This window comes from Glandiceps talaboti, chromosome 3, assembly GCF_964340395.1.
Source record: "Glandiceps talaboti chromosome 3, keGlaTala1.1, whole genome shotgun sequence".
Classification (NCBI taxonomy): Eukaryota; Metazoa; Hemichordata; class Enteropneusta; family Spengelidae; genus Glandiceps; species Glandiceps talaboti.
Window position 1 is genome coordinate 2,598,971 of NC_135551.1, and position 15,599 is coordinate 2,614,569.

Sequence of the window (15,599 nt, forward strand, 5' to 3'; positions counted from 1 at the left end):
AAAAAATCAGATTTTGTCTTTCATTTGAGGATATACTATGAATCATTATTATTTCTGTTGCCATGGTAGTGAGATACTGTTTTGGATATAGAAATCAATAAAAATATATCAAAAACAGAAAATGATACATTTTTCAATTAATGACCAACTCTTCATATATATTAACCTTACCATAAACTACATAATTACAAAATCCAACTCTAGTTTAATGTAATTCATCACTTATTTTACTGAAATTTATAGAATGTCCAAAAATTAGTCACTTAGTTTTAATTTATCAGTCTTATCGTCTTGAAACAATTATGTAGAAATCAAAGTCTGACAACAATTGTCATTAATCACCATGGCAACTGTATGATGGATAAAAAAACCAGCATTTGTCATTAATCACCAACTGTATGATGGATAAAAAACACCAGCATTTGTCATTAATCACCAACTGTATGATGGATAAAAAAACCAGCATTTGTCATTAATCACCAACTGTATGATGGATAAAAAACACCAGCATTTGTCATTAATCACCAACTGTATGATGGATAAAAAACACCAGCATTTGTCATTAATCACCAACTGTATGATGGATAAAAAAACCAGCAATTGTCACCAAAGTACAGCACTAGTTGGTACTAGTATGAGTTGTGTGTTGATAAATAACCAGTAAGTTATACATGGACTATTGTGACCTTACAGATGTTGTTTGAGTAATCGTCATAGTAAACTCCACATTTTGATGATGCTGCCGAGATTAGATGTAAAGTTTGATAAAGTATAAACCTTTTATATGTCACTTATAAGTTATATAGGGAAATAGTTCAGGTTTATCACTGCATATCTTTCTCTTATTGCAAATGTATATCTACTAATGTATTGTCCTTGATAGCCCAACACACTTTCTATAAATATAAGCATTCAATAAAATGTGAGGGGTACAAACTAGGCAGACACACATAGTTTAACTTTTAGCATTGAAATCAATTTTTTTTTGAGAAAATGTTGATGTCTCTTGCATCCATGATGGTTTTTGTTTTCTGCAGTCCCTTGATCAGCCAGGGTAATGGTATTGACAGTCTTTGACTAAAAGCTTACTGAAGATTAGGGATCATCTCATATTATCACACACAGTCAGAATACAAAATTGGCTTGATAAAGAGATATAGATAACTTAAGTTCATCATATTTGATGAACATATTTTTGCCAGTTGCCTTGAGAATGGAATGCAATCCTTTCAAACTCTGTTTATTCTTTACCTTGCACATTTCTGACTATGAAATGGTTTTTATTAGCTGTTCTTGTTTACTGTTCAGTGACAGATTTGTTCAATCAGTGGTTTTGGTTCAATGTATAATAAATGGTTGGGAAATTGAGTGTGGAAGCAATAAAGTGCAGGCATAGCAATGATTTGTATTCACTAATTAAAAAACAAAATAAAAGTAGTGTACAATTGAGAAAATACATGACTATTGGCAGTAGTATATATACATTTTGTAGCAATGTGACATTTCTGTTTTCATTGTTAGTGGATTGCATGGATTGTCTGTGATTATTTGTTATGGTTTCATTTAAGTTTGAAATCATTTCTTTCATAGTAATCATCCCTTAGAATTCATGAATATATACGTATGTACCGGTATGTTGTGTTATAATTACATATACATGTCTATTGACACCCATGAGAGGGAGAATTGACGGGGAAGGGCTTCCACTGAACAATAAATAAGGAATTGTGTGGGCTCAACTGTGTTTCTCTTTGATTACAGAAAATGTACATGTATTATCATAAAATAATACTGCAGAAAACAAAGTTTACAAAAAATACTTTTATTTCCTACGATGGCTTTCCACTTTAAAAAACGAATGTCTTTTAGTTGGTAGATAAACAAGTATTAATGGGCCCTCAACATATCAAATTTATTTGCATTTTTGGACTTGTAGGTAGATTTCAGCAAGTGGATTTTGCTTTCTGTATGTACATGATAATGTTAAAGAATCCCTTATCATGGGTGTATTTGTTTTAAAGTAAGAATGACTGTTAGTTGGTAGATAGACAGGAAGTATTAGTCAATCCTCATTCCCATAACAAATCAAATTTATTTGTATCAGAGTCAAATCTAAGTGGAGGCAGCTACTTTGGGAATTATGTCTGATGGCATCCTACTGCAGAGCAGATTAGATATTTTTTATGGCCTTTAGTAAAGAAATGTTATTGTAAGTAAATGTCCTCCCAGTGCTTTCTGTTAGTGGTATTAATTGAAAATCTAATTCATAAATTGTCTTGTATAGTGTGACCTCAACTGAGGAAGGTAAACAATAATTCATAGCTGTATAAAATCCCCTCTATAAAACCCACATACATTTATTTTATATACTTTATGCAAATAGGTCAGTGCAGGCCTGGATTGCTATTATCGCAAACAAGGTATGAATCGTAAAATCTTGTGAGATGCTGACATACAGATATTTGTGTCATGAATAATGGTTTTTTGTTTTTTTTTGCATTTTGATTTATTGAATTGCCAAATCTCAGATGGCGTGACCCAATAATAATGTGAAAAATAAATGCTATCAGTTGTTAAGTGTCAATAATTTTTCCAGTCTGAGTGAAAACTGTGAGAGGAACGTCTGGTGAAATGTACATTCATTCCTAGTTATTACAGCATCATTAGCAGACAGTGTTTGATAGATTATACACATGTTAACTCTAATAATATTCACAATTTGGCTTGCAGCAGTGTGTTTCTATATGTGTACGTGTGCTTATGTATGTATATACATGTATGTGTGTATGTGCATGTATACATTGTGTGTGATGTGTTGTGTAGTGTTTTGTGTGTTTGTATGGGTATATATTGTATGTGGATGGGTGGACATCTGTCTGTGTATCTGTCTGTGTATCTGTCTCTGTATCTGTATCTGTATCTGTATCTGTATCTGTGTATCTGTATCTATCTGTATCTGTATCTGTATCTGTATCTGTATCTGTATCTGTATCTGTATCTGTATCTGTATCTGTATCTGTGTCATGTGCATATAACATTTTATACAAAATAGAATTAAAAAATGAATTGCTACTGTGAAATAGAACAGCAGTGTGACCTGCACTTGTCACCTGCAATTTTCTTTTTAACATAATTGGAAATTTTCCAAATGGAAATGTGTACTGACTATGTAGCAGGAAGCTCTTAATGTATGGACAAGGAACTGTAATACTTGCCTGGTAGTCCATGGAGAAGTGTATCTGATCAACTAAGCACGCATCCAATTCATTTGGGGAATAGAATATTGTAGGAAAACAGATAATCAAGTTGACCTATACAATAACCAGTAGAGAGGAGGAGAATCAGTGCTATAGAAAGACATCATTAAGTAAACTGATGAAAAGTGACTGGTTTGTCTTTACAGTCATTCAAGCTAAGGCACAATTTATCAGTTGTCAATTGTTAGTTTGATTTCATGACTCAGCAGATTTCAAATGGTACATTCTATGTGAATACACCCTGAAAAACACAGTGAGATATATCCATGTCTCACATGTGTGCATATACAGATCAACACAGATGTAAATAGAGAAATAAAGACACTCCAGTATACATGTACAATGTTAATGTACATACATATGTATTGTATGTATACTTTATGTTCAGAATGAGGTACATATGCACTAGTCTACCTATCATAAATCATGTTATGAGTTAAAATGTTTTAAAAAGTGTTGTTTTTGCTTGTGAGATGTAAACCACATAGTGAGGGAAATGTGAACTAAAATAATCATTTCATGGGTCAGTGGAACAACATATTGGCTTTACTTAAGGACTTTAGGGAACAGAACACTTGTATGCACATACACATAGACAATCACTTAATACTTACGACATGTGCATACAAAAAGACAGAATCTGATGTGTGTATACCACAGTGATCCTTCATTCATCATCAAATACATGGATGGACCTAAGGCCTGAAAAAAATTGTGTTGTGCTGACCACGATCAAGTTTACAATATGTGGGGTACATGTAGGTACATATTTTGTGCTGATTACGCTCAAGTTTAGGTAGATATTTTTTTTGAAATTATTTTCCTGAGTGAGTCTAGTTCAGGTAGTTGAGTTTTCTGTTGTTTTCCATATGGTCTCTGTGTAATCGGTTTCTTCCCATCAGATGTACAGCCATTACATATTGGAAGAACAGTTTTATATTGTCTTTTTAAGTTGATGTCAGTTTCCTTATCCACTATTTCTCGCAAGACTTCACAATTTTTGCGATTTCATTATTTTTTTCTCAAATTTATATGTAAAAAAAGTTTAGAGCTGGCAGTGAAAAACTAGGTGGGGTCGGGTAACTGGAACCAAACAATTTGTTAATAGGCATTAAAACATTTGAATATAATAATAATCTAGAAGACGTATACGTGTATCAGACTGTATATATCATGTACATTTATATTAATATCATAATTTAAACCATTATTTTTAATTGTACAAAACTTAAAGCATGTACAGTCAGTTTTATACTAAAGGACAGTACAATGTGTGTAGAACTTTTATGCATTGAACCCATGCAATAATTTTCCATATCGTGCCTGGCACACTTTGCCCAAATATTGTAACCGGCACACTCATCAATTCGCTCAGTGATTTGACTTTGCTTTTATTTACAATATGTTCACATTTTTTGTTCATAAAGTAATGTTCAACTACTGTCAATTTATATCATAATGATGTTTCCATGCCATTACATGGGGTATATGTCTTAATAAAACCTATGGTTTGGATATATGGGTTTTGTGGACCTCGGTAGTACAGTTTACCAACCCTCCTAAAGTTGAGCCATTCTGCCATACAACCTTTTTCCACAAAACCCATATATATATGTATATGTGTGTGTGTCTAAAGATTACTATCTGAGTTAATTTTAGAGACAGTTTTTCTATTTGGTTCACATAGCTTTGATTTTTAGGTTTACAGGTAGTTTTCCTTAATAAGTCATTGTTAGATTTGGACAACCTGGTGTAGATTGTCATGTAAGACATGATGACGATATAGCAGTTCTACAACTTATATTCCTTGCAAATGAGGTAAGTCAAAATATCATCATCGTTGTAGTTACAGTGTGACAGTTGTTCAATACACTAATTTTTTGGTTACTAAAGTTCCAATATTTGGCATGTAAGCATTGAAAGAGGACACCCCAGATTTGGCAAATTGAGGTCTACAAATTTAATTGGTAATGGCTGCAGATCTTATGCCAATGTATAGAGATAATTACTGATAGTTACTAGTATTACAGTAGTCTTTATAGGTAATTACTGATAGTTACTAGTATTACAGTAGTGGTAGGTAATTACTGATAGTTACTAGTATTACAGTAGTGGTTATAGGTAATTACTGATAGTTACTAGTATTACAGTAGTCTTTATAGGTAATTACTGATAGTTACTAGTATTACAGTAGTGGTTATAGGTAATTACTGATAGTTACTAGTATTACAGTAGTGATAGGTAATTACTGATAGTTACTAGTATTACAGTAGTGATAGGTAATTACTGATAGTTACTAGTATTACAGTAGTGATAGGTAATTACTGATAGTTACTAGTATTACAGTAGTCTTTATAGGTAATTACTGATAGTTACTAGTATTACAGTAGTGGTTATAGGTAATTACTGATAGTTACTAGTATTACAGTAGTGGTTATAGGTAATTACTGATAGTTACTAGTATTACAGTAGTGGTTATAGGTAATTACTGATAGTTACTAGTATTACAGTAGTGGTTATAGGTAATTACTGATAGTTACTAGTATTACAGTAGTCTTTATAGGTAATTACTGATAGTTACTAGTATTACAGTAGTGGTTATAGGTAATTACTGATAGTTACTAGTATTACAGTAGTGGTTATAGGTAATTACTGATAGTTACTAGTATTACAGTAGTGGTTATAGGTAATTACTGATAGTTACTGGTATTACAGTAGTGGTTATAGGTAATTACTGATAGTTACTAGTATTACAGTAGTGGTTATAGGTAATTACTGATAGTTACTAGTATTACAGTAGTCTTTATAGGTAATTACTGATAGTTACTAGTATTACAGTAGTGGTTATAGGTAATTACTGATAGTTACTAGTATTACAGTAGTGATAGGTAATTACTGATAGTTACTAGTATTACAGTAGTCTTTATAGGTAATTACTGATAGTTACTAGTATTACAGTAGTGGTTATAGGTAATTACTGATAGTTACTGGTATTACAGTAGTCTTTATAGGTAATTACTGATAGTTACTGGTATTACAGTAGTGGTTATAGGTAATTACTGATAGTTACTAGTATTACAGTAGTCTTTATAGGTAATTACTGATAGTTACTAGTATTACAGTAGTCTTTATAGGTAATTACTGATAGTTACTAGTATTACAGTAGTGGTTATAGGTAATTACTGATAGTTACTGGTATTACAGTAGTGGTTATAGGTAATTACTGATAGTTACTGGTATTACAGTAGTGGTTATAGGTAATTACTGATAGTTACTAGTATTACAGTAGTCTTTATAGGTAATTACTGATAGTTACTAGTATTACAGTAGTGGTTATAGGTAATTACTGATAGTTACTGGTATTACAGTAGTCTTTATAGGTAATTACTGATAGTTACTAGTATTACAGTAGTGGTTATAGGTAATTACTGATAGTTACTAGTATTACAGTAGTGATAGGTAATTACTGATAGTTACTAGTATTACAGTAGTCTTTATAGGTAATTACTGATAGTTACTAGTATTACAGTAGTCTTTATAGGTAATTACTGATAGTTACTAGTATTACAGTAGTGATAGGTAATTACTGATAGTTACTAGTATTACAGTAGTGGTTATAGGTAATTACTGATAGTTACTAGTATTACAGTAGTGGTTATAGGTAATTACTGATAGTTACTAGTATTACAGTAGTCTTTATAGGTAATTACTGATAGTTACTAGTATTACAGTAGTGATAGGTAATTACTGATAGTTACTAGTATTACAGTAGTCTTTATAGGTAATTACTGATAGTTACTAGTATTACAGTAGTGGTTATAGGTAATTACTGATAGTTACTAGTATTACAGTAGTGGTTATAGGTAATTACTGATAGTTACTAGTATTACAGTAGTGGTTATAGGTAATTACTGATAGTTACTAGTATTACAGTAGTGGTTATAGGTAATTACTGATAGTTACTAGTATTACAGTAGTCTTTATAGGTAATTACTGATAGTTACTAGTATTACAGTAGTGGTTATAGGTAATTACTGATAGTTACTAGTATTACAGTAGTGGTTATAGGTAATTACTGATAGTTACTAGTATTACAGTAGTGGTTATAGGTAATTACTGATAGTTACTGGTATTACAGTAGTGGTTATAGGTAATTACTGATAGTTACTAGTATTACAGTAGTGGTTATAGGTAATTACTGATAGTTACTAGTATTACAGTAGTCTTTATAGGTAATTACTGATAGTTACTAGTATTACAGTAGTGGTTATAGGTAATTACTGATAGTTACTAGTATTACAGTAGTGATAGGTAATTACTGATAGTTACTAGTATTACAGTAGTCTTTATAGGTAATTACTGATAGTTACTAGTATTACAGTAGTGGTTATAGGTAATTACTGATAGTTACTGGTATTACAGTAGTCTTTATAGGTAATTACTGATAGTTACTGGTATTACAGTAGTGGTTATAGGTAATTACTGATAGTTACTAGTATTACAGTAGTGATTATAGGTAATTACTGATAGTTACTAGTATTACAGTAGTCTTTATAGGTAATTACTGATAGTTACTAGTATTACAGTAGTGGTTATAGGTAATTACTGATAGTTACTAGTATTACAGTAGTGATAGGTAATTACTGATAGTTACTAGTATTACAGTAGTGGTTATAGGTAATTACTGATAGTTACTAGTATTACAGTAGTGGTCATAGGTAATTACTGATAGTTACTAGTATTACAGTAGTGGTCATAGGTAATTACTGATAGTTACTAGTATTACAGTAGTGGTAGGTAATTACTGATAGTTACTAGTATTACAGTAGTGGTTATAGGTAATTACTGATAGTTACTAGTATTACAGTAGTGATAGGTAATTACTGATAGTTACTAGTATTACAGTAGTGATAGTTAATTACTGATAGTTACTAGTATTACAATAGTGGTTATAGGTAATTACTGATAGTTACTAGTATTACAGTAGTGATAGGTAATTACTGATAGTTACTAGTATTACAGTAGTGGTTATAGGTAATTACTGATAGTTACTAGTATTACAGTAGTGATAGGTAATTACTGATAGTTACTAGTATTACAGTGGTGATAGGTAATTACTGATAGTTACTAGTATTACAGTAGTGGTTATAGGTAATTACTGATAGTTACTAGTATTACAGTAGTCTTTATAGGTAATTACTGATAGTTACTAGTATTACAGTAGTGGTTATAGGTAATTACTGATAGTTACTAGTATTACAGTAGTGATAGGTAATTACTGATAGTTACTAGTATTACAGTAGTGGTTATAGGTAATTACTGATAGTTACTAGTATTACAGTAGTGGTTATAGGTAATTACTGATAGTTACTAGTATTACAGTAGTGGTTATAGGTAATTACTGATAGTTACTAGTATTACAGTAGTGATAGGTAATTACTGATAGTTACTAGTATTACAGTAGTGGTTATAGGTAATTACTGATAGTTACTAGTATTACAGTAGTGGTTATAGGTAATTACTGATAGTTACTAGTATTACAGTAGTGGTTATAGGTAATTACTGATAGTTACTGGTATTACAGTAGTGATAGGTAATTACTGATAGTTACTAGTATTACAATAGTGGTTATAGGTAATTACTGATAGTTACTAGTATTACAGTAGTGGTTATAGGTAATTACTGATAGTTACTGGTATTACAGTAGTGATAGGTAATTACTGATAGTTACTAGTATTACAGTAGTCTTTATAGGTAATTACTGATAGTTACTAGTATTACAGTAGTGGTTATAGGTAATTACTGATAGTTACTAGTATTACAGTAGTGGTTATAGGTAATTACTGATAGTTACTAGTATTACAGTAGTGGTAGGTAATTACTGATAGTTACTAGTATTACAGTAGTGGTTATAGGTAATTACTGATAGTTACTAGTATTACAGTAGTCTTTATAGGTAATTACTGATAGTTACTAGTATTACAGTAGTGATAGGTAATTACTGATAGTTACTAGTATTACAGTAGTGGTTATAGGTAATTACTGATAGTTACTAGTATTACAGTAGTGATAGGTAATTACTGATAGTTACTAGTATTACAGTAGTGGTTATAGGTAATTACTGATAGTTACTAGTATTACAGTAGTGATAGGTAATTACTGATAGTTACTAGTATTACAGTGGTGATAGGTAATTACTGATAGTTACTAGTATTACAGTAGTGGTTATAGGTAATTACTGATAGTTACTAGTATTACAGTAGTCTTTATAGGTAATTACTGATAGTTACTAGTATTACAGTAGTGGTTATAGGTAATTACTGATAGTTACTAGTATTACAGTAGTGATAGGTAATTACTGATAGTTACTAGTATTACAGTAGTGATTATAGGTAATTACTGATAGTTACTAGTATTACAGTAGTCTTTATAGGTAATTACTGATAGTTACTAGTATTACAGTAGTGGTTATAGGTAATTACTGATAGTTACTAGTATTACAGTAGTGATAGGTAATTACTGATAGTTACTAGTATTACAGTAGTGGTTATAGGTAATTACTGATAGTTACTAGTATTACAGTAGTGGTCATAGGTAATTACTGATAGTTACTAGTATTACAGTAGTGGTCATAGGTAATTACTGATAGTTACTAGTATTACAGTAGTGGTAGGTAATTACTGATAGTTACTAGTATTACAGTAGTGGTTATAGGTAATTACTGATAGTTACTAGTATTACAGTAGTGATAGGTAATTACTGATAGTTACTAGTATTACAGTAGTGATAGTTAATTACTGATAGTTACTAGTATTACAATAGTGGTTATAGGTAATTACTGATAGTTACTAGTATTACAGTAGTGATAGGTAATTACTGATAGTTACTAGTATTACAGTAGTGGTTATAGGTAATTACTGATAGTTACTAGTATTACAGTAGTGATAGGTAATTACTGATAGTTACTAGTATTACAGTAGTGGTTATAGGTAATTACTGATAGTTACTAGTATTACAGTAGTGATAGTTAATTACTGATAGTTACTAGTATTACAGTAGTGGTTATAGGTAATTACTGATAGTTACTAGTATTACAGTAGTGGTTATAGGTAATTACTGATAGTTACTAGTATTACAGTAGTGGTAGGTAATTACTGATAGTTACTAGTATTACAGTAGTGGTTATAGGTAATTACTGATAGTTACTGGTATTACAGTAGTGGTTATAGGTAATTACTGATAGTTACTAGTATTACAGTAGTGATAGGTAATTACTGATAGTTACTAGTATTACAGTAGTGGTTATAGGTAATTACTGATAGTTACTGGTATTACAGTAGTGGTTATAGGTAATTACTGATAGTTACTAGTATTACAGTAGTGGTCATAGGTAATTACTGATAGTTACTAGTATTACAGTAGTGGTCATAGGTAATTACTGATAGTTACTAGTATTACAGTAGTGGTAGGTAATTACTGATAGTTACTAGTATTACAGTAGTGGTAGGTAATTACTGATAGTTACTAGTATTACAGTAGTGGTTATAGGTAATTACTGATAGTTACTAGTATTACAGTAGTGATAGGTAATTACTGATAGTTACTAGTATTACAGTAGTGATAGTTAATTACTGATAGTTACTAGTATTACAATAGTGGTTATAGGTAATTACTGATAGTTACTAGTATTACAGTAGTGATAGGTAATTACTGATAGTTACTAGTATTACAGTAGTGGTTATAGGTAATTACTGATAGTTACTAGTATTACAGTAGTGATAGGTAATTACTGATAGTTACTAGTATTACAGTAGTGGTTATAGGTAATTACTGATAGTTACTAGTATTACAGTAGTGATAGTTAATTACTGATAGTTACTAGTATTACAGTAGTGGTTATAGGTAATTACTGATAGTTACTAGTATTACAGTAGTGGTTATAGGTAATTACTGATAGTTACTAGTATTACAGTAGTGGTAGGTAATTACTGATAGTTACTAGTATTACAGTAGTGGTTATAGGTAATTACTGATAGTTACTGGTATTACAGTAGTGGTTATAGGTAATTACTGATAGTTACTAGTATTACAGTAGTGATAGGTAATTACTGATAGTTACTAGTATTACAGTAGTGGTTATAGGTAATTACTGATAGTTACTGGTATTACAGTAGTGGTTATAGGTAATTACTGATAGTTACTAGTATTACAGTAGTGGTCATAGGTAATTACTGATAGTTACTAGTATTACAGTAGTGGTCATAGGTAATTACTGATAGTTACTAGTATTACAGTAGTGGTAGGTAATTACTGATAGTTACTAGTATTACAGTAGTGGTTATAGGTAATTACTGATAGTTACTAGTATTACAGTAGTGATAGGTAATTACTGATAGTTACTAGTATTACAGTAGTGATAGTTAATTACTGATAGTTACTAGTATTACAATAGTGGTTATAGGTAATTACTGATAGTTACTAGTATTACAGTAGTGATAGGTAATTACTGATAGTTACTAGTATTACAGTAGTGGTTATAGGTAATTACTGATAGTTACTAGTATTACAGTAGTGATAGGTAATTACTGATAGTTACTAGTATTACAGTAGTGGTTATAGGTAATTACTGATAGTTACTAGTATTACAGTAGTGATAGTTAATTACTGATAGTTACTAGTATTACAGTAGTGGTTATAGGTAATTACTGATAGTTACTAGTATTACAGTAGTGGTTATAGGTAATTACTGATAGTTACTAGTATTACAGTAGTGGTTATAGGTAATTACTGATAGTTACTGGTATTACAGTAGTGGTTATAGGTAATTACTGATAGTTACTAGTATTACAGTAGTGATAGGTAATTACTGATAGTTACTAGTATTACAGTAGTGGTTATAGGTAATTACTGATAGTTACTGGTATTACAGTAGTGGTTATAGGTAATTACTGATAGTTACTAGTATTACAGTAGTGGTTATAGGTAATTACTGATAGTTACTAGTATTACAGTAGTGGTTATAGGTAATTACTGATAGTTACTAGTATTACAGTAGTGATAGGTAATTACTGATAGTTACTAGTATTACAGTAGTGGTTATAGGTAATTACTGATAGTTACTGGTATTACAGTAGTGATAGGTAATTACTGATAGTTACTGGTATTACAGTAGTGATAGGTAATTACTGATAGTTACTAGTATTACAGTAGTCTTTATAGGTAATTACTGATAGTTACTAGTATTACAGTAGTGGTAGGTAATTACTGATAGTTACTAGTATTACAGTAGTGATAGGTAATTACTGATAGTTACTAGTATTACAGTAGTGATAGGTAATTACTGATAGTTACTAGTATTACAGTAGTGATAGGTAATTACTGATAGTTACTAGTATTACAGTAGTCTTTATAGGTAATTACTGATAGTTACTGGTATTACAGTAGTGGTTATAGGTAATTACTGATAGTTACTAGTATTACAGTAGTGGTTATAGGTAATTACTGATAGTTACTAGTATTACAGTAGTCTTTATAGGTAATTACTGATAGTTACTAGTATTACAGTAGTGATAGGTAATTACTGATAGTTACTAGTATTACAGTAGTGGTTATAGGTAATTACTGATAGTTACTGGTATTACAGTAGTGATAGGTAATTACTGATAGTTACTAGTATTACAGTAGTGGTTATAGGTAATTACTGATAGTTACTAGTATTACAGTAGTCTTTATAGGTAATTACTGATAGTTACTAGTATTACAGTAGTGGTAGGTAATTACTGATAGTTACTAGTATTACAGTAGTGATAGGTAATTACTGATAGTTACTAGTATTACAGTAGTGATAGGTAATTACTGATAGTTACTAGTATTACAGTAGTGATAGGTAATTACTGATAGTTACTAGTATTACAGTAGTCTTTATAGGTAATTACTGATAGTTACTGGTATTACAGTAGTGGTTATAGGTAATTACTGATAGTTACTAGTATTACAGTAGTGGTTATAGGTAATTACTGATAGTTACTAGTATTACAGTAGTCTTTATAGGTAATTACTGATAGTTACTAGTATTACAGTAGTGGTTATAGGTAATTACTGATAGTTACTAGTATTACAGTAGTCTTTATAGGTAATTACTGATAGTTACTAGTATTACAGTAGTGGTTATAGGTAATTACTGATAGTTACTAGTATTACAGTAGTGATAGGTAATTACTGATAGTTACTAGTATTACAGTAGTGATAGGTAATTACTGATAGTTACTAGTATTACAGTAGTGGTTATAGGTAATTACTGATAGTTACTAGTATTACAGTAGTGATAGGTAATTACTGATAGTTACTAGTATTACAGTAGTTATAGGTAATTACTGATAGTTACTAGTATTACAGTAGTCTTTATAGGTAATTACTGATAGTTACTAGTATTACAGTAGTGATAGGTAATTACTGATAGTTACTAGTATTACAGTAGTGGTTATAGGTAATTACTGATAGTTACTAGTATTACAGTAGTGGTAGGTAATTACTGATAGTTACTAGTATTACAGTGGTGATAGGTAATTACTGATAGTTACTAGTATTACAGTAGTCTTTATAGGTAATTACTGATAGTTACTAGTATTACAGTGGTTATAGGTAATTACTGATAGTTACTAGTATTACAGTAGTGGTAGGTAATTACTGATAGTTACTGGTATTACAGTAGTCTTTATAGGTAATTACTGATAGTTACTAGTATTACAGTAGTGATAGGTAATTACTGATAGTTACTAGTATTACAGTAGTGATAGGTAATTACTGATAGTTACTAGTATTACAGTAGTGATAGTTAATTACTGATAGTTACTAGTATACTATTACAGTAGTCTTTATAGGTAATTACTGATAGTTACTGGTATTACAGTAGTGGTAGGTAATTACTGATAGTTACTGGTATTACAGTAGTCTTTATAGGTAATTACTGATAGTTACTAGTATTACAGTAGTGGTTATAGGTAATTACTGATAGTTACTAGTATTACAGTAGTCTTTATAGGTAATTACTGATAGTTACTAGTATTACAGTAGTGGTTATAGGTAATTACTGATAGTTACTAGTATTACAGTAGTGGTTATAGGTAATTACTGATAGTTACTAGTATTACAGTAGTGATAGGTAATTACTGATAGTTACTAGTATTACAGTAGTCTTTATAGGTAATTACTGATAGTTACTAGTATTACAGTAGTCTTTATAGGTAATTACTGATCCGATGACGTAATTCATGATACATATCAAAAAATGTTCAGGAAAGTCCTGCTACAGTTTTATGCAGTCAACTGTTGTAACAATGCTAGTCTAAGATGACAATTGTAACATTATAGAAGACATGCATTGACATTAGCATTATACTGGAATGTGGTTTTATTTAAGTATTGTCACTATTAGTACAAAGCTTATAAACTTGTCTTATGCCAACAATAAATTTCAAGTATTGTTCATTTTGTATAGTTAATGGTTTTATTCTAAAGTGGAGTTAGTAAGTATTTATGTGAGTGATAACCTGTCACAGGGATGACAAATTGATAGATAATACTGTCATTATTGTCTTTAATTTACAAGCTGCTTTAGTCTTTCTTTTGTGTTTTTTTCCAACAGGCTGATTTAGTCACTGTTTTGTGTTTTTCCAACTGGATGCTTTAGTCACTGCTTTAGTCTTTCTTTTGTGTTTTTTCCAACAGGGTGCTTTAGTCAGTGTTTGTGCAGATGACAGTCTTCACTTGTGGAATTTGAGACAGAAAAGGCCAGCAATACTGCATTCACTCAAATTTAATAGGGAAAGGTAAGAATAAGAGCAATGCATAGACCCACAGAAGAAGGTCACCGAACTTTTGAAAATGTTTGGGGAAGTTTGCTTAGAATGGACAAATAAAGAATATTGAGATATTTTATGACTAAGATATATAATGCAGAATAAGTTAAACATGATACTTGTTAAAAAGTAAACTCTTTTCCAAATAAATCATGTGGATTGAATGGTACAGTGATCATACTAAGTTGGTAGTAATTGGAGGTTGAAACCCTGACTGCTTGTGGTAAGGAAGAGATGGGAGAATCATTCATAGCCACTCACAACCAAATCAAGCAGTTGATTAGTGGGGACCCTACCTGAGTTGGTATGAGGAACATAGGTTTGGTCACTTCAGTCAGTGACTTCCTAGCAAACATGTGTAAAGCACATGAATCTTGAAAGCCCAATAATCTTTCCTTAAGAATAAAATCATTGATAAATTGGACTGCCCCTGAAATTTGACCGTATGTGCAGACCTAATGTAGTGGCTACAGACCGTATGTGC

The 15,599-nt window shown here is 30.7% G+C and overlaps 1 protein-coding gene across 3 annotated transcripts in view; it reads left to right on the forward strand.

Annotated features, from left to right (window-relative positions):
• LOC144432929 (syntaxin-binding protein 5-like) overlaps positions 1–15,599 on the forward strand; it is a 162,923-nt gene that overhangs the window by 72,011 nt on the left and 75,313 nt on the right. For all 3 annotated transcript variants that reach the window (XM_078121235.1, XM_078121236.1, XM_078121237.1), the window contains exons 3-4: positions 4,994–5,075; positions 14,985–15,085. In XM_078121235.1, coding sequence (XP_077977361.1) covers positions 4,994–5,075; positions 14,985–15,085 — 183 coding nt within the window. The remainder of the gene's footprint in view (positions 1–4,993; positions 5,076–14,984; positions 15,086–15,599) is intronic.